This window comes from Electrona antarctica (genome assembly GCF_951216825.1).
Source record: "Electrona antarctica genome assembly, chromosome: 15".
NCBI lineage: Eukaryota > Metazoa > Chordata > Actinopteri > Myctophiformes > Myctophidae > Electrona > Electrona antarctica.
This window is the reverse complement of record NC_136796.1, coordinates 25,847,770-25,874,295: the sequence shown is the minus strand read 5'-3', so window position 1 is coordinate 25,874,295 and position 26,526 is coordinate 25,847,770. Positions and strand designations below refer to the sequence as shown.

The 26,526-nt window shown below is 40.8% G+C and overlaps 2 protein-coding genes across 4 annotated transcripts; one reads left to right on the top strand and one right to left on the bottom strand.

The window, feature by feature from the left end:
- Nucleotides 1-1,452: 1,452 nt before the first annotated feature.
- On the bottom strand, nt 1,453-12,114 carry kdm1b (lysine demethylase 1B). Of its 2 annotated transcripts, XM_079523194.1 has the most exons (21): nt 11,956-12,114; nt 11,238-11,380; nt 10,798-10,919; nt 10,565-10,654; nt 10,186-10,297; nt 9,735-9,848; nt 9,394-9,432; nt 8,757-8,949; nt 7,958-8,142; nt 7,543-7,713; nt 6,883-6,957; nt 6,639-6,773; nt 5,633-5,804; nt 5,279-5,406; nt 5,000-5,131; nt 4,836-4,910; nt 4,554-4,670; nt 4,182-4,307; nt 3,608-3,730; nt 3,159-3,311; nt 1,453-2,822 (listed from the first exon to the last, which is right to left on the bottom strand). In XM_079523194.1, exons 1-21 carry the CDS (start codon nt 11,969-11,971, stop codon nt 2,739-2,741), a joined length of 2,505 nt encoding a protein of 834 aa, XP_079379320.1. In that variant the 5' UTR covers nt 11,972-12,114; the 3' UTR covers nt 1,453-2,738. The 2 variants fall into 2 exon arrangements, with proteins under 2 accessions (XP_079379320.1, XP_079379321.1); XM_079523195.1 differs by lacking the exon at nt 9,394-9,432.
- On the top strand, nt 10,573-25,747 carry cfap69 (cilia and flagella associated protein 69). Of its 2 annotated transcripts, XM_079523193.1 has the most exons (24): nt 10,573-10,678; nt 12,446-12,541; nt 12,690-12,749; nt 13,798-13,863; nt 14,587-14,696; nt 14,804-14,880; nt 14,982-15,080; nt 15,341-15,493; nt 15,761-15,938; nt 16,083-16,206; nt 16,467-16,515; nt 16,628-16,749; nt 17,113-17,341; nt 17,884-18,048; nt 18,231-18,343; nt 18,475-18,593; nt 19,799-19,880; nt 20,046-20,238; nt 21,666-21,803; nt 22,096-22,172; nt 23,038-23,235; nt 24,597-24,683; nt 25,244-25,327; nt 25,490-25,747. In XM_079523193.1, the coding sequence occupies exons 2-24, from the start codon at nt 12,452-12,454 to the stop codon at nt 25,661-25,663; spliced, it is 2,787 nt and encodes a 928-aa protein (XP_079379319.1). In that variant the 5' UTR covers nt 10,573-10,678; nt 12,446-12,451; the 3' UTR covers nt 25,664-25,747. The 2 variants fall into 2 exon arrangements, with proteins under 2 accessions (XP_079379319.1, XP_079379318.1); XM_079523192.1 differs by lacking the exon at nt 10,573-10,678 and having other exon boundaries at nt 12,252-12,541.
- Nucleotides 25,748-26,526: the final 779 nt, after the last annotated feature.

The following is a 26,526-nucleotide window of genomic DNA, read 5'->3' as shown; positions in this document are numbered from 1 at the left end:
ATCTAAGGTACAAGTGATCACTGTGCTGTAATGTTAGTAGTGCTAGTATTAGGGTCAAATATAATTTACACAGTGACCAATGTGCCTCCATTTGGAATGCTCGAAATTAAATAGTAAATATAACGTATAATGGGGCCATAACAGAGTAAAGATGCCATCTGAGAAACAAGGTTTGTAGTTAGGATGGGTAAATGTAGAAAATACACTTCATGTGCAAAGGCAGCCAGTTCACGCACAAATATCCCAGTGCCAAGATAAGGAAACAGCAAACTGACTTTCAAAGCTACATGCCATTATTACACAAAACCGAGATTGTAGAATAACTGGGGAAGGTAAGAGTAAAAGAGGGAGAGAAGACATAGCAAGGGAAAGAGAGCAATGAGATGGAGAGAATCAGTGCAGCAAAAAGGGAAAGGTGAATTTAAAAAAGGAAAGGACAAAAACTGTTTTTAATTATACCCCAATGCCTTGATGCTTGTACCCCAATGAGGTGTTGATATAGAACCATGTTTCATTAGTAAAGCAGTCTATGAACACTTGGGTACAATTCCTGGTTTAAGGGACGACAAAAAGAATGACAAGCAATTAAACAATAGCAATAAGGTATCTGGCCACCAGAGGTCACCCTAGTCATTTTAAGTTTCCCATGTCTTAGTGTTTGAGCCTAATGTTTTGGCCTACTGACCTGCACACTGCCACTTGCTGGTTCAAGAGAATAATTTATTTTAGGAGCAAGGTTATGGTTGTGCGACCTTCCTCAGGCTACTCTCAGAATGTACTATGTACACAATTAAACCAAAAGGACCCAACAAGTTAGCATTGAAGATGTTAGTTTTATAGTATAGGGGCAGCAACATTGTTAATATAGCTTCTAAATTGGTTTAACCACTTAACCCTTTGCCTTGGATATTTGAAAATCTGCCATTTTCAAGAACAATCTTGAAGGTGTTTATTATTTTGGTTTACATAAGTAAACCAAATAAAAACATATACATACTGTATATTATACAGTATTATATTTGACACATTAAGGCACCCCTAAACACATACGCACAAATTTAGCAAATTGCCTGAGAGGCAGGGAAATGAGTCTACAATTATCACAAATAAGAAATGCCCTTCCATGAGGTACCAGTGGACGTTGAAGCCGTTTGCAGAACAACATGGGCAAAAGATTCCATGTCTACATTTTGTAATCACATTAGGTAGAAACACGCTGAACACACTTTTCCCACATGATAATGTTGGTTCTACCACCGGTTTCATTCTGGATTCCTGGTGCTTTCTAGTGAACCAGCCCACTTTTCCACTGATTTTTAAGTAGAACCACTGTAATGAAGGATATGTCATCAACGGCGGGCACTAATGATGCAAGTACCATTGCCAGTCCAGTGTTATAGCATTTTCCATGTACTTGTGCATAGTACCTTGTACAGAAGCAAGACAATATGATGGCAGTTATTAGCTCCTTTTATTACACATGTACAGGATAAATATTCAGGCATAGTAACATGATGGTAGAACGTGATTAGCTAGATGTATTGACACTTGGAAATAAAGTGTAAACGCTATACAGGAACCTACAAATAAAGCTTCAATAGCTAACATTACTCAAAGATGACTTTCAATATTGTCCCATTCAAAAGATGTGGACACTAATTCTCAAGTATCTCAAAGAATCCTTAAGAGGGATGTGATTTTCTTACTATTTGTTTTGACAACACTCAGTTATTTCTATTGAAGATGTCCCGTTCCCTTGCTTTTCTCTCATTATGTTCTGCAATTTGGTGTCGTCCTGATCACATCCCTGAGAAAGTGGACTATTTGGTGTTTTATGAACATAATCAGCCTTATAGGAAAGTCAGCCTGTCACAAAGTTCTAAATCAAAAAGTGCTAATGCAGAAAGACTACAGAGGCCACTATCCTTGAGGCCATTTAAGTTCACAATTTGTACCAACAGGTGGACACACAGCCTACCATACTCCTTTTAAGATGTGGAAATCATTGGTATATATACTGTACCTAAAATCCTTAGTTTGTGAACAATTAAGAGTATGCCAATGTTTCATAAATCCTTATCACTCAAAACAGAATTGTTATGAAAATCTCAGTAAATAGAAATGCTTTTAGGGCATAGTCAGACCAACTTTAAAGCCACACATAAAGACATACAACGAAAAAGTTTCGTTGTATGTCTCATACAGTGACAAATAAAGATATTATCTTATCTGTGTTAGACTTGGGGGGAAAATAGCCAATCTAAAAGCTTGCAAAGCATTGTGAGCTTATAGATCTGCTATTGCTAACCAAGTATAAATCACCATTAATACACCACTAGGGGTCAAAAAGAGCTAGTGTAGCCAGCGTGAAAAAAATAACCAGAAAGGGTAAGTTAAATTAACACAACAAATTCTACTGTGCAGCTTTCTAAACAATCTCATGTTTTTCCATCTTGTTGCTGACATAAAAAATGTTTTACCACCAGATATTTAGTTTTGGAAAAATACAAGTGCTTTAATTCCTGCTTTGACGATTTGAACCTATTAATTGACAAGCCCTCTTTGCTCCTGCTGTTTGGAAACAGTCTTACCGATCAGTACAGAGTACAGAACAGTGGGTAAAAGTCCATTCTTTTCATGCGGAACAATCCGGAAACTGGGAATGGGTTGAGACTGCCTGATGGTTTTGTTCTGTGCAATGTGTCTGTGCTGGTGTTTGGAGTGTTCTCTGGGAAGGTTTACATGGCAGCCATCTTGCTGGCCTCTCGGACCCCACTCAGATATGCCCCCGTCACAGTCTGAGGAAAGTGTCTGTTGGTTGCCTGACAATACAAAGCCATAGAAACAATTGCATGAAAAAAGGCACTTTAAAAAAAAGTGTACCCACCCCACCAATTACCCGAATTCAGTCCCCCTGCACTACAGTCCCTTGTTGCTGCTGACCCCTGTAGGCAGTTTGCTTCTTTCCATCGGACAGTGAGGAGTTTCATATTCAGGAGGACATAAAGCATGCAGTTCATCTCCCCATGTGCCCTCCCCCACCTGCCTTTCCACCCTCAAAAGGGCTAATTGTGTTCGTTGGGACACCCAGCCAACCAGGGACCACCCGATTCAAACACCATGTCATACAACAGGACGGAGTTAACTGAAAAACTCACCTCGCCAGCAAAGAAGACTTTTCCCTGTATGTCCTCAGCAATGATGTCATAGGCCTCTCCGCTGCCTCCGGTCTTCACAAAGCTGTAGGACATCTGAGCCCATATGTCTTTGCTCCAGTGGGTGACAAAGAAATTCATAGGATCTGGGACCTCCTAATTAAAAAGAAAGAAATAAGGTTACATTGATTGTATGCAAATAGAAACAGACTGCAAACTCTGCATGTGAGTGAATGCAACCAGGTAATTGCTAAGGAAAGCTGCAGTCCTACATCCATCCTCAGTCAACTTGCATTATTTCAACAATTGAGCGCTTGTAGTTTGTATTGTGGCCGATCTACAGTATAAACACTATCGATCCAGTCATTCTAAATTAATGACTGGATCACTCAAATGGTAAACTACTGTAAATGAGGATTAGTCTACTCATTTGCACAATGTGATGGTGTTACCTGTTCCTTGAAGAGTTCACGCAGGACCTTCATGCACTCCTCTACCACCTTTTTCTCCTCCATTTCCCTGATGCAAGCTACAGCATCACCACTGACAACAGACATGAGGACTGACTGCTTACCCTGCAGATCATGCAAAGATGGAATTAGTGCCACATTACTAGTTCATAGAGGTCAAGGATCTAATTTTCCTAAAAAGCACATTAATAGATACCTCCTGGTCAAGGACTCTCCAACATAAACAATTAATCGAAAGCTCTAATAAATGATTTATGAAGTAAATAAGAAAATAGTATATAGACAGTTCACCATTTTTAATACTGTCATACGATATAGTATAATTAGACAGGTTCATAATTTAAAAAATCAATTATTCGATTTAATTGAAAAAGTAATAGATAAATTGATAGTTGCAACCCCATTACAGTCAATTATTCCTATTTTCCACCCTGACCATTAGAGCCAATAGCAATCAAATCTCATTTGTTCTCTCATAGGTTAAGTCCTGGGTAATATTAGCCGTTGTGCTTCTTTAATCACACAGCTTATCAGGTAAAAACATTCAAATTCAAACCTGTGGATCCATGTCATAGAAGACACCAAACATCCCTCTCTTGTCAGGACTAGGGGGGATGTGACCAAAATAGTCTGCTCCTTGGATCTTGTTGTCCCAGAATCTGTATGGAAACTGCAGAGCGATCTGCAGAATGTTTTAAAACAATGTTTCATTTGTGAAGTGACCAAGACATGGCAGGAAATTCACTGTGGTACAGTACATCTCAGAAAATCTGCTAAAAATCAGCTTCTGCAGGCGCTTTAGCAAGCAGCATGATTTATACAATACAGCAAGTTTGAGGTTATGCCAAGTTACCAGTCACAGATTACAAAGTTTTGAATGATAGCTGGTGGTAGTCGACAGCCAGTAAAATTCCAAAATATTACTCACCTTTTCTATGATCCCTGCTCCAAGACTATGAATTGCCTTCAGCTTTCTTTCAGGAAGTGGAGGATTGAACTTAATCAAGTTATTTTGAAGTAAAGTCAATGGAACTGTAACAAGAACCTAAAAAGGGGTGCAAAAGTGTTCAAATTAAATTAATTATTTAATCATTTTTCACTGGTATTTCTTTGTATTAAAAGAATAGAGACGATGCCTTAAACTAATTCTGTAATTACATTATATCTCACAATGGAAAGCACTTCAGAATGTTTTTCATTTAACTTTTACCTTTTGTGCTGTCCACTGAGAGCCATTGGTGGAGGTAACTTTGACAACATCACCTGAGTAGTCAATAGACTGAACCTTAAACAGTTAAACAAAAACATTACAATATATACACAACAGAAGTAAGACAAGAGTGACATTTGAAAAGGGACTTAGAGATGACAAACCGGACACTTAATGCGTATATCAAGTTCTTCAGCCAGTTTGTGGAGGATGTCAGAGTAGCCCTTGGTGAGCAAGGTGTGGTCTCCTGAGAACTGGGCAAAAAACTCATTGTGGTCCCAGGATCTAGCTGACACCTACAGAAATACAATTAAAATGTTAAATCATATGGCTGACATGATGCAAACTCAACACTGGTGAAAACATCAGAACAAAATATTGAAAATGATTTTTGCATACACAATCTCTGAAGAGCTTCAAATATTGATATTTTTCAGTCAGACCTGGTCCAGAGTGCTTCCGCAGGCATATTCCAGGTTGCTGAGATGGAACTGAAGCACTTTCTCTTCCAACTCACTGAAGCTGATACCCGACTCTTGCAGAAAGTTCTTGTAGACCTCCTGGACTTTCTCTGTAAGGAATGGATGAAAATGCATACAAATTCATTATATGGAGGGTTTTATGGAGAATGCATGTTCTTCTATCGCCAGTTTAGGCACAGGGATATATCCAAAGGAGCCACAGACACAATTATTATTAGTATTATTATTATGAGCACCCAAATATTTATTTTTAAGTGTGGAACAAAGAGTAATAATAATCTTCATAATAATAATGTTGTAATGTCAGTGCAGGACCTCCTAGAGGGGTATCCTGGTTCTGTGACTTGTCCTTCCTCCACTCTGACACCACGTCCAGGATGGCGTTGAAGTGAAAGTCCATGCGCTTGTCAATGGCTGGGTCAGTGGCCCGCCCTCCCTCCTGGAAGAGGTCGCACCGCTCTCCTAGCTTGTGCATCTTGACACCCATCTGCTCACAAGAAAGGTAAAGATGACATCCATTCCTCTCTTACTGGTCTTTATGTCACGCGGAGTGTCTCGCCCAAACATAGACACAGGTCTGATCTCTCAATCCTGAGACTATGCTGTCATGGTCTACCACCTTTCAGATATAGCTGTGTATATCTCATCCTACTTGCCATTACTTTTCAGTTTTATGTACTGTCAACTTGTCTAGCCATATTGTTAATGACATACAGCACGTACTTCCTTTCGTGAAGGACTCACAAAGAGACTGTGTGCCAGCAAAAAAACAATACATTTCAAATTGCAACCTTTGACTGTCTGGTAACACAAAAAATAATGAATGAAACATTGAATTTACAATCAGACTTTGTGCATTACACACACATTTGAATGATGGAATTGACAGAGAGAGGAAGACGGTAAGGACGATCTACAACTGGTAGTCATGCCACAGTACTGTTTCATGGCTCTAGATAGTAATTTCACTGCATACATCTCTATTTAGGGCATGCATCCTGATGGGACCATCAAACCTTTCTGGTATTTATTATTCTAGTATTTATTTAACCGACTTCCTTACTTTAGGTGGGTAAAGTCAAACTTTATTCAAAGGATTTCGCACATAAGTCTAAAGGCTCATACATAGTCTGGATTTTCGGTGGTGAGCTGACCACCGGAGCTGAAATAACGTTGAGCAGTGGTGAGTAAAAACAGAGAGAAGGGCTGGAGCGGTGGTTTGCTCTTCACCGCGGCTCGTGACGTCATGTTGTAGGTCGTTGGTCACCTAACCACCGAAAATCCAGACTATGTATGAGCCTTAAGAAAAAAATAGTCTCACCTGCTCACACATCAGAGCGATAGGGTTGTTCACACAGCCATTGACAATCTGAGCTCCTCTGCCCACAGTGGGGCCTAGAGACTTTTCATCCCACACACGGCCTCCAATTCTGTCCCTTGCTTCAAGCACCACCACCTGGAACATCATTCATATTGCACAGGATTAGGGAACATTGCTGAAATCTGCCAATGTACTGGAAGATAATTTACTAAGATACTTTAGTTTGATGCTCTAGCAGCCTAACCTGCGTGCCAAAGTTCTGCAGTTGCCGTGCAGCAGCCAGTCCTGACGCCCCCGCTCCGATCACAATCACATTTTTCTGCGAAGACAAGAAAAATATTCAACACAACCAGGGGCCATACTACAGGTGCAAATTTACAGAGATACTATGCAGTATTTTACCTAAAATTGTCAAAGCAAGATACCATCGCTGAGATGCTTCAAAGCAAGAGTCAACACCTGTCAAATGATTTCATGAATAAGTCAAGGTGAAAAGCGCTCAGGTGGCGCAGCGGTATAGTACCTTACCACCACCACCACCACCACAGAGTCTAGGGGTTTCGAATCCACCGCGGTGCATCCGGTTTGGCTGTGTGTCTATACAAACACAGGTTTGGAGGAGGGAAGCCGTGTGGGGAGGGTGATATTTGTCACTGCATGTAGTCCTATAGACTGGAGAGGTTCCTCTCAGCGGGTAATGTTGAGTGGGAGGAGTAGGACAAAGGCTCTACTTCCTCCCGGTGTGGGCTCCTCACTGGCAGGTGAGCCAGTAGAGTAAAACAGCAGTGGCAAGCAGTGGGGGGAATTAATTGGCATAACGACTAAATTGGGTAGAAAAGAGGGCCAAAGTCATTGCTACTTCAAAAAACAAAAGGAGGTGAAAATGACAGGAGTCAACACTCACAGAGCGGTATTTCTCAGGCAGGAGAGGCTGTTTGACTGCCAGCACTCCAGTGTTAATGAGGCCCTTCCTGGTCATGAAGCGAAGCACCTGATCCAGCTCCTGCACACAGCGCACACGAACCAAGCCACGGACGATGACATGTAGAGCGCACTTCTGGGAAGTCAGCACCTCCTGAATGAGTCGATTGAATGAAACAAAGGAGGTTCAAGTGTTTTTCACTGTTTCAAGGGTAGGTTCCTCCTGAAACATTTAATTTCATCTGTTGCAACTGTGATTTCATACATATTAGGTGCCAGTGGTCACTTCAAGGCTACATGCAAAGGAAGCAAACATTTGCACAGAGTTTTAAATGCATCAAACAAGAAAAAGAAGAAAATAATTGGATGTCATTATTTGTTAGTAATCTGTACTGTACCGTACAGTCCCTGTGCCAGGAGGCCAGAATGAGATTTCGCAGTGCCAGGTACATGGTGGGATCTCGAGAAAACTCAGGAAACTCATACAGCTCATCCAGTTCCATCATATCTGGTCGCACACACAGGGCTTTACCACACTCATTGGGCTGATAGAAGGGCTGGAAGTAAGGACACATACCTGGAACTGTGGGAAACAAGCATTATTGTAATGGCTAAAATATAACAATATACGTAGGTACGTTCTGGTAGGATTCATTTAATGGTACAATTTGGAGCCAATGCTCCCTCAGAGTAAGCTGCTCTACTGTAATGGTTAGACTTATTAAGTTATTTACCCTTAAATACATTTCATAAAGGGATTGCATTTAATGCCAAACATGAACCAGAGAAATGGTTGAGTGAGGTATTGCATGAAATTCAAATGGAAATAATTCGCCTTAAGCCATTTCTAGCTCCACAGTGAAAATGTTGTTTCGAATAAAATTCCACACTGGGAGCACAATACTGGTGTGCAGATTTGATCATTTTTCAAATGCCAGGTAGATAAAACTTTGACTAAGAAAGGAAAGAGGCCGCACAGCTCGTAGTCACGATGCCATAAACATTTATTTTTCCAACGTTTCGGCAACAAGTTGCCTTCTTCAGGGTATGAATCTTTCCTTTCTTAGTCAAAGTTGTATCTCCTGCGGTCAGCACCTCCCCACTACTGGTGTGCGCTCCTACCTTTTTGTTTGTCAAATGCCAGGTAGAACATGAAACAGTCAAATTAGACCATTCCTTTCCATGTCCCAAACTTACTTTGAGGCTGGACGGTTCTGCAGTGCTCTGCTCTCAGGTCTGACAGAGAAGTGTTACAGGGGGATCCTGATGGACTCATGCCAACACAGTCAGGGTAGTAGGCAGAAAGGAACGGACTGGCTGGACTGTCTTTAAACAGTGGTGGCAAGATCAGCATTGAATGCCACCAGCTGTCTATCACTTCAGCCACTCTCTATACAGTGTAGACAAAACAAAACACAACAGTTACTATACATTGGACGGGTTCGCCCTAAAACAAATACATTGTACAACAAACCTACACGTTGTGAACATACAATTGGCTATTTTTGGAAGAAAAAAATATATATAAATACAAAACGTAAATATTTGGCCAGGTTTTTGCCAATAATGACAAGCCTAAACTAGGAATGCCAGGGTTAGTGTACAGTTAACCAGCATTAACCATGTAAAAGTACTGCATCATACAGTATTTAGTCATACGTTTTGGTAAATGATTTATGAAAACATTATTGGGAAAAATGGACTGGAACCTAAAGTAGAAAAATAATATAGCAGTGCTTTGCCTAGAAAGTTGCTTGGGATTATAGAGGTATACCAGTGGTATACCACTATAATAGCACACATTCAGCTGTATTATTATTTGTTTATCACTCACCAAGTCCTCTGGTTGGGAGCACTGGTCTGACCCTTCACTCTGTAAGCAACATTGTGACAAGCATGAAATATGCTGAACAGCCTGTTAACACTCTCTTATGTACTGTATTTATGCAAGTAATTTTGGGAACCAAAGGTTCCAAAGCCATGTGGCCCATAGGTCAGGTGCCTATCTTCCGTTTCTGTAGCATGAGGCAGGTTGAAGCACGGAGGCTTACCCCCCCGGGCCCCAATCCTACCCTTAATGTTGAGTGCCAAGCAGGGAGGGATTTGAGTACCATTTTTATAGTCTTACTCTTTTGTATGACTCTAATCACAAGGCCACTGAGCTGGTGTATTTACCTTGACATTATTGAACTTCATGCCACAGCGATATGTTGCTGCTTGAGAAGCAGTGAGGTGGATCTCCTTGGTGAGCTGGCGCCACTTCCTGCAGTCTGGCTTAGTGCACTGAACCTGGTCAGAAACAGAGGTCCAAACCATGTATTTAGAACCATGTATTCGTACACGGCTCAAGCTTCAGTTATTTTTCATCGTATGACAGTGAGTGAGTGCTGCTTGCCTAAAAACAGAGTACAAGTTAGGCTACAGGAATATGGAGACTTAACCACGTGAACCCTAGAATCCCTATTGTGGGGCAAATGTTTGTCGACTCGAAATGAGCAGATCTACAAGCTCACTAGTTTAGTGTAGATGGAAAAAGGAGGAAGCCTAGTATAGAGCCCTGGGGGACAACAAGTCAACAAAGTATATAAGGTTTAAATGGCTTAAAAAGGAAACACACTGCTCTTACCCAGTACGGCAGCTGCTGATCTGCCATGAACGCTTTAAGGCTGGGTTCACTTTTCCCATTACTGGTCCACACCTTCTTCCAGGCTGAATAGGTCTCGTAGCCGTCTTTGTGGCTGACAGTTTAGGAACAGAAACGCAAAGCCTGATTTATACTTTGTTGAGTGCCGGTCTTGTGTGCCGAAAATAACCGAACTTCAAGCTCACAACGTGTCGTGGTGCAAAGCAATGTGAGCTTGTAGATCTGCCATTTCCAGCACAACACACTGCTATACGAAGTAAAAAATTAAGCATAACTCATGTTCAGATCATCTTCAACAAAATCAACAGCTTTTTAATGTGGCTAAAGGGAATTGTCTTTATTTCCATATCTCCCTTTTTACCTTCTATAGTAGTAATCAAAACACTCATTGCAGAAGTGTTCACCACAGGAGAGGTGGTACCAGCGAGAGGTGTATCCGTTTTTGGCGCACCTGAGGAGAGACATAAAGAACACAGTAAGGACATCGTTTTTTATTTTATTTAACATCACATTAAATGATAAGCAAGGTGGATAATTGGACAGGTGTTTTGAAGGAGTTCATTCATGTTCAAAATGTGGAGATTTGATTGATACCTTTCAGATGCACTTGCAAAGCACACTGGGTACGTGGCAGAGCAACCTGCTTTCTCACATTTCCTATACTTCTTCTCGGATTGATCTTCTTCTTCCTCCGTGTCTGTGGCTTTCCTTTTGGCCTGAAATGTGTCATCTGGTGTAAATTGCAATCTGTAGTGTGTAATATTGTATAAACACTTGCATTACCTAAACCACTGACGGTTTAGGTAACCTTCAGGTACTATTAAAAACTAAAAGAATAATGTCAGCTTTGGTCACCGCTGGTTATGGCTCCCTGAGTAAGACAATTTAACCCCTGACTGCCAACACCCCCCATGGTCAATTTATAAATACTAAGCCATCAGCTGGGTGAAGCTGATACCGACATAATTTCCCCCGAGGCTGTGGACATTAAAATGATCCAATATAAAATATATGCAGTATAATTCTTAGTTTACCTGCCCAGGTGGAGGGTTATTGGTGCGTTTCACTCGGACATTGACCTGCCTTCCAGACGCACGCAGGGACTGACCATCTCCTGGGGAGTCCCCCGAGCTCCTCTTCTTCCCCCGCCGAGCACCAGAGGCAGTCCCAGCATAATCTGTAACATCCAACACATGATTACACACAGCCAAGTACACATGGGCCTTTGTAGTCATTTAAAAGGAGTAGTTAAAAAAATACTTATTTTCTATCAATCACACACACCCCATGAAGCCTTGAATTAGGCCTAATGGAGATTTCCCATTGATTCAAGGCTTCATGGGATGTGTAATTGTGATTGATGGAAAATATAATATTAGTCGTTTTTGGGTGAACTACTCCTTTAAGCCCCATTTTGCTGAAATTTATTATTTCGAAAATTTAAAAAATGTTCGTCCCAAAATAGGGACGCCTGCGTTAAAGTGGCCACTTTGCGTCTGCTTATAAGCAGACGTAAAACTGTAACCTTGTGGTGGTAAACTAAACAAATGGTCAAATCTTGATATGGCGTGAGTCGAAATATTATCATTATTATAGTTATTGTTGTTGTCTTTAAGGGTAAATGAATGGTAACAAAAAAGTGTCCATATGCAGCAAAGCTGTCCCAGCCAGCTTAACAATAACACTGTCAGAAAGAGTGTGTGACGCTTCAAGCATGGCGAAAAATAGCAATAGCATGGGATCAACACTCACCTGTGTCTGTCAGCATAGCTGACTGTGTTCTTGGTCTGCGACGCAGGATTTACTGGAATATTTTATCGGATTATAAGAATACTTTAATTTAGTCGCTCCCTTTATTATAAGGAGCAATCAATGCGCTGTTGTCTCCAGATAACCACTTCCGGTTTTTTAAAGGAAGAGGAGGTGCGCTTTGAGTTTTGACGTCTACTGCTCGCCGTACGGGAGTAACCATAGCAACGGATATACGCTCTTCTGTTCAACATAAAAGGACCATAACTCTATGAAAAGCACACAACTCTTTTAGAAAACGCACCGCGGTCCGCGGCGCACCACTTAAAGACCACTATACTCCATAAAGGTCAATATCATCATATGTATAATTCTAACGCAAACTGAAGGCAGCTGTAGAAGACGCAGAAATCACACATTGTTTTAAAAAGGCTCCAAATGTTCTCGCTATGCTTTACCCTAAGACTGTCATAAACTAAAAGTTTCTTGTCAGCTGCAAATGGATTCAAGCAAAGTTGCTCAAAGAAGAAAACCTGAAATCCCGGTGATCAGACAAACAGGAATAAACAAGGAGCAGTATATTCATGGGGTAAACACTTTCTTATTCTGCTTTCTTGTTTGGAATATGTGTAATCTATTACTGCATTACAAATGTATATTTTTATTTTATGAGTGTCTTATCATTGTTTGCTGCTAATTGATTGAATTTAATTATTCTATACATTACATTTCTGCAGGTCATAACTAAAAGCCTTGATCTCAATAAGGTGATTAATCTCCTGGAGGATCCCTTGACAGTAAGGGAAGACATAATTTCCTATATATAATTTCCTTGCTTGTTTGATGGGTTCTACATTTTACGTTGTGTGTGTGTGTGTGTGTGTGTGTGTGTGTGTGTGTGTGTGTGTGTGTGTGTGTGTGTGTGTGTGTGTGTGTGTGTGTGTGTGTGTGTGTGTGTGTGTGTGTGTGTGTGTGTGTGTGTGTGTGTGTGTGTGTGTTATAATCATGTTGTTGTCGTTTTTTGTTTTCTTTCTTGTTTTGTTCTGTTTTTTATACTGCAATCATGTTTTCTGGATATTCTATATTTCATAAGCAATAAGCCCCTTGGGTTTTTTGCCTCAGCCTAGCACTTTACCCTTCTTATGTTCACTGCACATACTGTGTGTGTGTGTGTGTGTGTGTGTGTGTGTGTGTGTGTGTGTGTGTGTGTGTGTGTGTGTGTGTGTGTGTGTGTGTGTGTGTGTGTGTGTGTGTGTGTGTGTGTGTGTGTGCACTGTGTGTGTACTGTGTGTGTACACTGTGTGTGTGTGTGTGTGTGTGTGTGTGTGTGTGTGTGTGTGTGTGTGTGTGTGTGTGTGTGTGTGTGTGTGCACTGTGTGTGTACTGTGTGTGTACACTGTGTGTGTGTGTGTGTGTGTGTGTGTGTGTGTGTGTGTGTGTGTGTGTGTGTGTGTGTGTGTGTGTGTGTGTGTGTGTGTGTGTGTGTGTGTGTGTGTGTGTGTGTGTGTGTGTGTGTGTGTGTTGTGCGTGCGTAGCAGTGGCTCAGAGCCTCACCCTGATGATCCTAAAAGTCTAATCTCCCCAGACCCCAGTCCATGGGGATATCCCTTCTTTGGTCTACTGGTTAGAAAGATATGACCTGAGTTTGACCTGAGTTTGAATCCCGGGTGTTACATTATATAAAATAAAAAAATAATACAATTGTTTGGATGGATGTCTTTTCCCTTTCTCTGTTCTTGGTTTAATAATAATAATAATAATAATAATAATAATAATAATAATAATAATAATAATAATAATAATAATAATAATAATAATAATTAATCACTTGTTCTTTTGTTAAAGGTTACCCTGAAGGAGAGGCACATTTTTCTACTGAGGAAACTGTTGAAGAGATGCCAGAATGGATTTGTATCCTTACTATTTGTGCTAATTCTGAACATTTTCTTCACTTTTGTCCTCTCAAGGGGGGTGAAAGAAACCCTTTACTGATTTATAGTTAAATGCAGAGTACACACATGGATATTTCTACTTTACCGTATATTGATACTTTTACTTAAGTAAAACATGTGAATACATCACTGATAATGAATTTGTGTTAGATTTAGGTGTGCCAATGCAAGCAATGATGACAATACTGTTGACCACTGTCTAGGCTTGCAAATTGGCACACCCATGGCTCTGGGGACACCAACAATTAGCATACCCATTATTCATTTTATTAGCTGCAGCTGCGTTGCTTACAAGCCTGTCATGTTTTTGCTCCTCTGCTGTTTTTAATCTGTACAATAAAATAAGCGACAAACCGGCCTAGGGTTTCATTTTCCCTTAATAGATTTGCTGTCCACAGGGACTTGCACATAATCCCCAAGGTTCCAATTTACAAATTGCATTGCTTTTTGTCAGCATTTTCCTCACTCTGAAAATAACAGTGTTATGGTGACTCATATTGCCCTGTCTCTGTCATGATGCATGTGTCTGTAGGGTTATGGGTGATTTAAATTAGTTGTGCGGTGTTGTGCGCCAATTTGTATTGGTATTTGTATTTGCACACGACAAATTATAACTCAGGCTTTTAATGTGCTTTGCAAGCTTTCACTCAGTGTTATAGTTTCTTGAATCAACTATGTCAAGCTTTTGAGAGAGCTGGTTTGCATGACCAAGATTCTGAATATTTGTGCTGAGAGAGTGAAAGACCACCCTGAATATGTCTCAGTGTTGTGTGATTCACTCAAAATTAGCAGGTAAGCATCTCAATCAGTCATACAAAAGTCATACATACAAATTCAAATCTCAATCAATATAAGTCAGCCTCTAAGCGTCATATTGAAGTGTTCCTCTACTTCTATAGGCTTCCTTTCCTAAAGGAGAAGACATCTGATGAGTTGACTTATGCATATGATGTCAAAGAATTCCTCTCCTACATGGGTATATGTACTAGCCGTTATAGCAGTTTCTTTAGAGCAGGTGTTTACAAGTATTTGTTAAGGCTAAATCAAGACAGACACATTTGTATTCTCACTTTGCAGGGTGTTTGATGAGAATTTCAAATGCTGAAGTGAGACACCAGATTTGTGACTCTGTCAAATCATTCTACACTTCAGTGGCTTCCAAACAGCTGTTGGATGGTATGGGTTGTCCAACTTGTCCCTCAAAGCCAGTGGTCACATCTGTCACATCTAACCCAATCTCTAGACTGTCAATGAGTGAGACCCTCTCTTTGCTCTTGTGGTGTTGTGGTTATTTTCTTTCTTTCTTTCTTTCTTTCTTTCTTTCTTTCTTTCTTTCTTTCTTTCTTTCTTTCTTTCTTTCTTTCTTTCTTTCAAATTTACTGTACTATCTCACATATAGGATTGATGCTATTAGTAACTACCGTATACTTCTTTAGGAATCCAACCCACCAATGCTGGCTACAAGCTCCAGCTGTTGGAGCAGAGTGGGTTGGCTGAGACCATGGTCCTCTCCATGGCTGTACTAGAAGACCAGCCTGAGGTGAAACTTCAAGTCCTGCAAACACTTCAGATCCTCTCCAGCTCCTCAGGTGAACAACTGCTGTTTATTCTTCTACAAGTGGTCGGGGAGTTAAAGGCCGGTTGGAGTCCATCACTCATGTCAATCCAACAGAGATTACCCTCCTTCATTAGATTAAGTAGTTGGCTGTCAAGTGCATTAAGCATTTTACTACCTAAGAAAAAATCTGGAGGAACAATCAAAAGTGACTTTAAGTGTCCTTAATTTTGTCAATGTCATTGGGTCAATGGGTTGCTTTAATCACACCTCTTTAATCATGTTTTATTTTCCACTCTAGATATGAACTGTGCATTAATACTGAATGCACAGGGAGCGGAGACAATATGTCTACATATGAATGAGCCCGACCCGTCCGGCCAAATCCTGTTTCGCTCCACAGAAATCCTGTGGAACTTGCTAGAAAGAGGCTGCAAGGAAGAGGTCACTTCTCAACTAAGCAACATTGACTGCATTGTGTATGTGTACATTTAAATTTGTACAGGTTAAGGGAATGGGTGATGTCCATTTCGGTTAAAATATTTCACTTTCATGGATCAGAGCTAATCATTCTGTTTAGTCTGTATTTTTGTATCATGTCGTTCATTTTATTTATATCACAGGGCTTTAAAAGAAGCATTTTTTCATCTGTTGCTGAATGGTTCGCAACATCATGATCTCCAACTCAGAAATGACCTGCTCGTGATCACAACACTTGTAGCTGAAAATCCCAAATGCCCACTCATTGTAAGTAGAGCACATTAATAATGATTGCATTGATAAGCCAATCACATAACCTGCACAAAAACTGTGTAGCTTGTGCTCATTAACTAGCCTGGAATCCAGACTGATTTGCAGTCCGTTCACTGACTTAAGTGAAAAAAAGAAACGCTGAACGAGTGCCTCCGTCTGGATTCCAGGCTATTTATAACTATAATCAGTAATTTAATGTTGTTGTTTTGCGCTTACATCTTTTGTTCTAAACTTGACATGTTTCTCTATTTCAGGAGAGTTTATTTGCCAAGCAGCTCATGCTTTTTGTCACATTTCCAGAGAGTGAGGCTACCTTGTTATAATTTTTTCAGTATGCAATTCAATTTATTTCGAATAAATACCGCTTTCAGTGGGCTAATGAATAATCATTCATTCATTTATCTTGTTTCTTCAGTCAAAAGTCACAATCCTTTGGTCCGCAACCTGAAGTTGACATATAACAATGAAGATTTTGAGATGAAGAAATTACTGTTAAACCTGGTGGTTATCTTGTCAAAGGACTTGTCTGCTCTGCAGGTCAGTTGGAGCTTTCAGACTGTAACAATGACATGCTATTGTTTGAATCAATGGGACAGTTGTGGACCAATAGGCAATAGGAGCCAAAAGTAGGAACAATGTGTTTTCTGTTTATTTTTCTGACATTTGCCATAATTTCCAGTTTCTGACTTATAGAAACAAAACAGACAAAATAGACACTGTCTACAGTTTTACCTTATACATTTCAGTGAGGCTGGATTTAAAAAAAGACACAATGCACAAGACCAACATAACTGTCGGTGTGTGCTACACAGTGTGTCATGTTTGTGGTTTTGATATTCAGTAGATATTTGTTTGTCACACTCAACTTGTGGATCTCTGGCTTTCCTCTCTGTTTCTCAGCTCTTTAAAGAAGGCCGTGTAATGCTGGCTCTGATAACTCTGGTGAAGCCTCCCATCTCCTCGTCAGGCCAGTCATCCGTGAGCCACTGGTCTTCCACACAGCAGGAGGAGCTGCTGCTCCAGGGCCTGGCCACGCTGGCCACTGTAGCACCATCCATGTTGGAGGACTACATCAACTTAAAGGGCAACAACTGCCTCCTGCTACTGCTAGAGTGGTGCACTGAACAAGGTGGGGATGAAGGAGAATAGAGGATATATCTTGGTAGGGTGACCCAGATGTTAGGCACACTACCTGAAAGGTTGGCGGTTTGATCCCTACAAAAGCCAATGCGTCCAGCAATTAACAGCCTTTGAGCAATACACTGAATCCCTAGCTGCTCACCTTATGTGAGTTGTTCTTGAATAGCAGATCAACTAAAAACCTTCAGGTTTTTGATGCAGGTTTGGTGGTAAATTAATTTACACTAAATGACCAGATAGTTTTAGTTTATGAATTCCTTCCAAATAAAGGCTCATACATACTCCAGTTTTTGGTGATAGCTGATCATCACCGCGACTGACGTAATGGTGTAGTTTTCCAACCCTTTAAAAACTACACCGCGGTGATAAGCTATCACCAAAAACTGGAGTATGTATGAGCCTTAACTCTCCCCTGTTTGTTGAATTCACTCTAACGTTTATGTGAGACACAAATAACCCACTGTCAAAGGCTACCAAGATCCCAACATGTTTCCATCAGTTCATCATCTCTGTGCTCTGTTTGGTGTGTAGATGCTTCCTTTGGCCAGAGTCCTGGTTTCCACAGCACTGGAGACAAGGGTAGTAAGAAGGCTCAGATGTGCTACTGTATCAGGGTGTTGAGGTCCATGACTTCCCTGGGAAATGATACTGTCAACCAGGACCTTTGTGATCAAGGGACCATCAGCCAGCTTCTAGGTAATGAGTGGGAGATCCTCCATGATTAAACTATATCAATGTATGTGTTCAAATCAGAATCTTGACTGACATTAGTTTGTTGCTGAAGACCTCCACACCAAAATCACATTTTTTATACTAGGCTACATTTCTTTCTTTCTTTTTTCTTAATTAATCAATTAATCGTGTTTTTATTTTTGTAGGGATTTTGATGCAAATGGAAAGCAGCCATGATGAAGACATTGTGACTATGGAGATCAAAGTCGATATTCAGCTAATCCTTTCAGCATTGTGTGAGAATGACCTGCACAGAAAGGTAGCGCTCAGAACATGAACTGGGAAAATTCATATTATTATTTTTAATCCAAAACCTTTTTCTAAAAATAACCCAAACCTAATCATTGGAGACCCCTTTGTGCTAACTGCTAATATTTTGTTATGCTTTAGGAACTGTTTGGCACGGAAGGAGTTGAGATGGCAGTGCATTTCTTGAAGATAAACCCTGTGAAGTTCTACAGTGGTTTGGGACACAACAAGCTCCTCCTCTCCACAGTGGACTGTGTCTGGTCAGTTCATCTATCACAGTCCTTCGATAAATCAATTCATGAAGTAAAGTCCCATATTAATTAGTCCCATATTAATTCCTGACTCCCCCAGGAGTCAGGACACAATAAAGTCATATGACTTTATAGCAAACGGGCAGAAAATAGTTTCTGTACGATTACAATTTCAGTCATACATTTGGGCTAAAAGGATAACACAAAAAGTCCTGGGGACTTTGTTGTCTCCACCGGGCCGAAGGCATGGGGAGAGTATGTTTTGCACTCCGTCCGTGTGTCCGTCCATGTGTCCGTCCATCTGTGGACAGCTAATCTCTGGCACTGTTGGCTTGATCGCAGCGAAACTCTGCACACACAGTTGAACCTCTATACCCCAAATTCTTCACATAAAGTGCAGATGTGAAAAATGCAGGGCAAAGGTTTTTCGTTGGCCTCTAGGGTGTGTGCATACAAAGTGTTACACAGATGGGTGCAGTTATAGGTAAAAACACGAATTGGCCAGTTATAGTGCCACCAGGAGGCCGATTTTTGACAGTACTCTTACAGATTTTGTCCAAACATCACGCAAATTGGTACAGAGTCTCTCTAGCCATTAAACGAAACGGGTCTTTCAGATTTTTCATACTCCACCCTGATTCGCTAACATTGGCTTCCAAAGTTTGCAGGAGTGCTCCATTTTGAACAAAATGCAGCAAAACATGAATACATTGTGTGATTTCTATCTGGCATGCACATTCCCACTATGCCGAGGAAGAAATGCCACTTGAAAAAATTCTAATCAGCCTCATGGTGGCGCTATAACTGGCCAATTCGTGTTTTTACCTATAACTGCACCCATCTGTGTGGCCAACGAAAAACCTTTGCCCTGCATTTTTCACATCTGCACTTTATAGCACCAACGGGAGGCTGACTTGTGTAAAACAATTTTTTTTATATTACTCCTTCAAATTGTATTCACATTTCATGCAAATCAATACACATGACCTCTATAGTCATGTGATCAAGACGGATCTGTTTGATTTCTCATATTCCATCCTGATTGGCTAAGATTGGCTTCCAAAGTTTGCAGGAGTGGCCCGTTTTGTACGAAACGCTGCAAATCATGAACGCAACAGCGCTCCTATCCTGGTGGAGACTGGTGTCCCAAGGGGCACTTTTTCTAGTTTCCATTGTGGATAATGTGTAATTTGTGTTCTGTATCATATTATCAGGTCCTGTATCGTGGGCTGCTACACGACAGAAGATTACTTTTTGGCCAAAGAAGGGGCATTTCTCTTGCTGGACTTACTCCACGTGAGTATTTTTCTTCAAATTGCTGGACCAGTCTACATACTAGCTGTTGTGTTGGGGTCAGGCTTTGATACTATAGAGACGTCATACAAATTAGACAATGTCCACGAGGCCTTTGATGCCATTCCAGAGGTTCCAATTTTAAAATCCTTGGAATGTCTCTTTCAGTCGAGCCCCAGGAGCGTGCACAGTATTGTGCTGGCAACCCTTCTAGAACTCAGTGATAACCCCAACACTCTCTCTCACATACGGAGCTGGAGGGGTGACAAGGGCCAGACAGCACCACACCTCTTGTTACATCTCTGGAGGGAGGAGGAGGCGGAGCTCAGGGTCAGCAGAGACGCACATGGACGGATCACAGGTCAGTCCATGGCTGGTTAACAACTTTGTTTACATTTGGTTTGATTTCGATTCTTTTTATTACGTGTGCCTGAAGAGGGCCACGATGACCAATACACTAAACTACTACATGCTCACTCATTTAAAGGTAGAGTAAGTGATATTTTTTGTAAATGTTTTTTTGTTAAAAGGTTAAAGCTCTATATTATGATATTAACTTATTGCTAGTGTTCCAGTTCTAATTTTGTCTTCTCACTTGTTTGTGTCATCACTTCCATTTTCACTTGTTTTTTGTTAATTGCGACCAAAGGTCGCATTTACTATGAAATCCTGTGTCTCGTGTCCGTCACACCATCTGACCTTGTGACATCACGTGACATCATGGAGACCCTTAATGCCTCCATATATGGTCACGCCTCATGACATCACGCCTCATGACACATCACGCCACCATATATGGCCATCTCCATATATGAAGATCACGACACTGACCTCATCTAACCCTGGATAACCATACATGGAGAAGACTGGATCATCCTAGATGTGCATATATGGAGCCGGCCAGCAACTCTTGTTGATCTGACCTCATCAAAGCACCAACGAGCTGGCCAGATGCATGGAGAACCGGGATGACTGGAAGCGACGATGGAAGGCTCGTCTGAGGACGACCTAGAGAGAGAAACCCTGTACACTCAAGACACGCTCCATATATGGCCAGTACAGAATTCATTCCATATGTTGATCTGACCCCCCATGCCAAAGCACAAGCGCTCGCCTCGCACAGCAGTCTTCCGTCTGCCGTGACCATATATGGAGGCGTTAAGGGTCTCCATGATGTCACGTGATGTCATGAGGTCAGACCCATATATGGGGATCTAAGGGTCTCCATGACGTCACTTGATGTCACAAGGCATGATGGATTAGCAACCATATGGTGGTGTGACGGACGTGAGACGCAGGATTTCATAGTATGGTCACGCCATATATGGTCACGCCTCATGACATCACGCCTTGTGACACGTCCCGCCACCATATATGACCATCTCCATATATGAAGATCACGACACTGACCTCATCTAACCTTGGATAACCATATACATGGAGAAGACTGGATCATCCTAGAGCTGCATATATGGAGCCGCGGTCAGCAACTCTTGTTGAACTGACCTCATCAAACCCTGTACACTCAAGACACGCTCCATATGGCCATATGGTCAGAACAGAATTCATTCCATATGTTGACCTGACCCCCCCATGTCAAAGCGCCAGCGCTCACCCAGCAGTCTGCCGTCACACAGGCGGATGCGTGCACGCGACCTCAGGGCGTTTTACTGGTATACTGTGTAGCCTAATGACCTAATCAACACTTTAGATGCCTCTTTTAAACCAAGTTTGATGGATCTATATGTTTTGTTTTCTGTTTTTCTCATTTCCGTATTTTATGATCAGATCCCAAGAAGCCAATCCTAAGTTCTTACCAAGAGGAGGCAGAACAGGTGTGCTACCCTGGCACCAGATCCAGTGCAGCAGTCATGGATGTTTCAGAGAACCAGCGCTCCAAGATCTACTCCATCTTCTGTAAACTAGGTAATGTATAATTCAGTGATTCTTAACCTGTGGTCCGAGCCGGCCCACTGGGTCGTGAGGATATTGCAAGTTGCCCCCCAGCACTAAAATCTTAATAATAACAACATATCTACGGTATATATCATGTTAAAAGATTTGTGGTATTTTTTCTTTACAACTTTGACAAAATATATATATATATATATATATATATATTACTTATGAAACTGATACATTTAGATATGATGGGCTAATTATTGTTGCAAGTCAATGCTTCATTATCTTGCCATATCTTCATTTCTAATACAATCAGGTTTTCAAGACCTTCCGGGATTGTCAACAAAGGATTACGTCACTCTTTGTATCGTCAACCGATATCTGGACTTTAAGGTAGATACTGTAGGTGTGTTACTATAACCCTGTGAACAATGACGCAGGCATGCATTTGTATGATTCATATTTTTGGATGGGTGGTTAGAATACCGGTAAATGTCATATAAAAAATCACACCCGTGTGAACTGAGTGGTGCAAGGTCTTATATAGCCTGATCAGCTGTGGTCTGACGATAAAGATTGATTATATAGAGATTGATTCACTCTGACGTGATATCTGTGATGTCAGTGACGTCACATACTAACCATAGCAACCATGCTCGTTTTTTTGGTTGCTAACCATAGCAACCATGCATGCTCGTTTTTTTGGTACGAACAAACACGGGTACACGGGTACACGGGTACAAAGCCAGTTGTTGGAGTGGTTTGCACCACTCAAAAATACCACATGTTTTATTGAACAACCAATATGTCAATACCCTGTCACATTGTAATACGTATAATGTGCACAGTTAAGTAATAAGTACCTGAGAGTGTACACGTGGAACCAAATTGACTTCCCCATTTAGTTAGGGTTTACATACAACCAAACAATTAGTTACATCATCATCCTTGTAAAATGATCTATTTTCATTTCAGACAACACAACAACCATTGCTGAATGAATAAATAAAAATCACATCCGTGTGAAGTGAGGGGCTCTAATATATTAAAGTCTAACTCATGTTGATTAGGTGATGTAATGGTGATGTAAAACAAACGCCATTAACAATAAAGAGACAATATGACGTAAATGGCACATTATGATGTAACTTTTCCCTTCATTGTCAATGGCGTTTACAAAACAAACATTGAACTAAAGACAAACATTAAACCTGTGAAAATGGGCCTGAACTGAAATCTAATGCTGTGACAATATTAGGTTGGAGAGGTGTGGGACGAAATTGGCAGGGAATTGGCCCTGGACGGTGTGAGACCGGTCACCCCTGATGAGGAGGCCCTCGACACCATCTCTAAGATCACGGAAGACACAGCCCGCAGGGTGGCTGCGGAGCAGGTTCGCATCATGCAGCACCAAAAGAAGGAGGACATCAGTGAGGAGAACACCATGTACACAGAGGTGAGTGAGCATGAGAGATGTTCAGTTGCACACTATAATCCTCTGTGATGATGAGTCGATTTTACTATGTAACTGCAAGGCTAAAATACATGCAATGGTATTGCTCATCTGGTCACTCCCAGGGAGAATTCCAAGGTGCAAGGTGTTTTTGTCCGCCATCAAGGTAGGGCGTAACATGCCTCAGGCCACGCCGCCACGGCTGTCTGCAGCAGGCATACAAATCCATTAGAGCATACATACAAAGCTGTGGTGTTGTTAACGGAGCCATTACAAGTTACAACCTAATTTTGTTCTGTTGTGCATCCCTGAGGTAAAGTTACGAATGACAATAAAAGGAATTTGAATATGGTATTGAGTAGAGTTACAGAAGATGTTGCAGTCAGGTGACAACTTAAATAGGCCAATAATCTGTTTTTTATGAATGTTTTTTATACAATTGGATTGTGTATTCTGTAATTGTGTATGTTTCTACATTGTAGTATATTTTGACATGTCAAATTCCCAGTTCCTCAAGGGTAATGAGTCTCACCTGCTGTTTGTGGGGGTGGCACACAGTGGGGGTGGTACACAATTCTGGGTTTCAATTCAAGGGTTAAAAATGATTGAAATGTGCATTTTTATACTGACCTGATGAAGATCCTGTGAGGATCGAAACGTTGTCTCAATAAAGTGATCCTTTGGCCCGGACAGCTGGCGTAGTGGTCTGGACACATAGGGCTTATTTTCATCGCTAAACCCCTTATCCCTAAACTTCTTTGCCTTTTTTTAACTATTTTGAAAAGCATTTTTGAATAGTTCAACTAGCCAATCTACATTGACACGTTGTGAGCTTGTACACTGGCCATTTTAACTATTCAAAAATGGCTCAATATAGCCTGACATTTGCATGTTCGAGTCTCGATCCCGAAGGCCTTTGCTGCGTGTCACATCTCTCTCTCTCCCTGTTTCCTACTATCATGTACTATCATAAAGGCAATAAGAAAAAAGATAGTTTATTTGGCCTAGCACCCACATGGGGCAGTCCCTGTCAACCCTGTCGATGTGCCTGCAATTAAGTTTGCTTTAATTAATAAAAGGAACTTGAACATGAACATGCACAATATGGGAGTGTCCAAGTCCATAGAAAATGAAGTGACTATTTTAAGTAGTCACTTAATTTTCTATAATTCTGTGGACTTTCTGTACTCTAACTGTTACATTTAATGTATGTCATCACAGCAAATACCTTTTTAGAGGTGAACATGGGAATATAAACAATGCAAACGTGTTTTGTTACAAACACTGCAAATGTATAGGATTTTAAGAAATGGGAACCTGACTTATTTATTAGTCCTAATAATGTCTGTGTTTGTATCACACAGATAAAGTCTCACTGGAAGCAACAGGAGCTCATGGCTAAGTCCTGGGACCATTTTGTGTCCAAGACATCAGATTACAATATACTAAAGGTTTGTATCACATCAAACCAATTAAACACATCACTTAACTGTTCTCGCAAAGGTTCAGTTAGGTGCTTCAGTGTATAGCCAAGCCAAGGTTATAGTTTAAAGATGGAGTGCCACAATCTTCAATTTTTCCAGTTTTTCATGTGTCTATGAGGTGACAGTACTTATAGACACCCTGGAGTCCTTTTTATGTGCAATGATGTCTTCCCTTTTTATTTAGGGTTTCTTCCTAGAGGCTGAACCCTTGACAGTCAAACGTGCCAATGAAAAAAATATAGTGACATCACACTATCAGCCCCTCCCCTAACCCCTCCCCCTTTATCATACAACTACAGCTGTGGGTGCGGCTTCAGTTCAGGTGGATCACCACCCATCACCACCCACCAGGCAAACCAGGCATACTTTGAATGAACTGGTGGGGGTGCCCACATAAAAACGATACTGTACACTTTTTTTGAAAAAATGATTCCTCCTTATATAACAATAAGACCTGATGATGTGTTTTAGGGTGGAAAAAAATCATGGCACTCCATCTTTAATTATATCAAGCCTTTTGTCCCCAGGAAGTGAAATCTCAAAGGGAGAAATATGTTGAAGCCACTAGACCCAAACCAAAGCACAAGGATGCCGTGTTTCATCCTACTGAGGTAACACAACAAAGACTAAACACAATAAATCTGTGCACTATCAGGCTTACAACAATTTAATTTAACATTGATCATACTAGAATCCACATGAATGTACTGTACATCATGAATAGCAAAATATGCACCTTCTCATACTGTGCGTGTGCGTGCATGCCTTTTCAGAATTTCTGTGGCCGAGTAATGAACTTAAACAACAGCACTGCTCCTATGAGTGGGGGGACCCTTGTCAGCACTGAGTTGACCCTGGAAAAAGTGCCAATCCATGGGCAAGCACAGGACAATGTCTCCTCTTTAACACAGGACCCTGACTACTTCAGCACTGTCTCAGTCAAATAAATAATCAATTATGTGCACACACACACACACACACACACACACACACACACACACACACACACACACACACACACACACACACACACACACATACACTTGAATGTATAAACATTCTAATTTCTGGAATCTTTTATATTAAGATGTATATCTTAGGGGTTTATAAATACAAATTCATTTTGTTCCAGGTCACAAGGACTGCATGGCGGCTATTAGTCTTCTTTGATACAATACAACGTTTCGGTTCACACACACACACACACACACACACACACACACACACACACACACACACACACACACACACACACACACACACACACACTCACACACTGAACTATTAGATACATTGAATAAATGCAATAAACATTCTTCCAATCACTTACAGTAAGTTTGTATTAGCATAAAACCGAATGTAAATATTGATAATCATATAAATATCAGGGATGTAGTGGAGTGTAAACACACCTTTTTATTTTGTTGTCTTTAGTTTTTAGTTTGCGGTCTGTCTTCATGCTGTAAATTCATTCGTATTCACACTAGGTTACGAGTTACATGAAAAATATTCTATTCATTGTTTTTGTTTTGGTTGTTTGGTTACGGTATTCGCATGATGGTGGTAACTTTTTGGTCATTTTATATTGAAGACAAAAGATGCAGATATATAATATTGCGATTATTAAACTGTATGCGAATGTTTTCAAGTTCATTGTCAGTTCATTGTCAGCAATTGTAAATATTGTGTGGTGATGTCATTTACTGGGTGAACAGATGCAGAGATGAGGTCAGAATTTGCACAATCAGCATCTTGTTGTCTACCCTCCCCCATTGGGGTGAACTAACCGACTACCGTTTGTGACCACTCC

What these genes read in the sequence shown, in the direction of transcription:
- cfap69 (XM_079523193.1), top strand. Translation starts at nt 12,452, where the DNA reads ATGGATTCAAGCAAAGTTGCTCAAAGAAGAAAACCTGAAATCCCGGTG. An exon ending in AGAGATGCCAGAATGGATTT is followed by an intron (nt 13,864 to 14,586) that starts GTATCCTTACTA and finishes AACTATGTCAAG; the next exon opens with CTTTTGAGAGAGCTGGTTTG. An exon ending in GATTCACTCAAAATTAGCAG is followed by an intron (nt 14,697 to 14,803) that starts GTAAGCATCTCA and finishes CTACTTCTATAG; the next exon opens with GCTTCCTTTCCTAAAGGAGA.
- kdm1b (XM_079523194.1), bottom strand. An exon ending in TGAAGTTCAATAATGTCAAG is followed by an intron (nt 9,433 to 9,734) that starts GTAAATACACCA and finishes TGTTGCTTACAG; the next exon opens with AGTGAAGGGTCAGACCAGTG. An exon ending in CAGAACCGTCCAGCCTCAAA is followed by an intron (nt 8,143 to 8,756) that starts GTAAGTTTGGGA and finishes TGTTTCCCACAG; the next exon opens with TTCCAGGTATGTGTCCTTAC.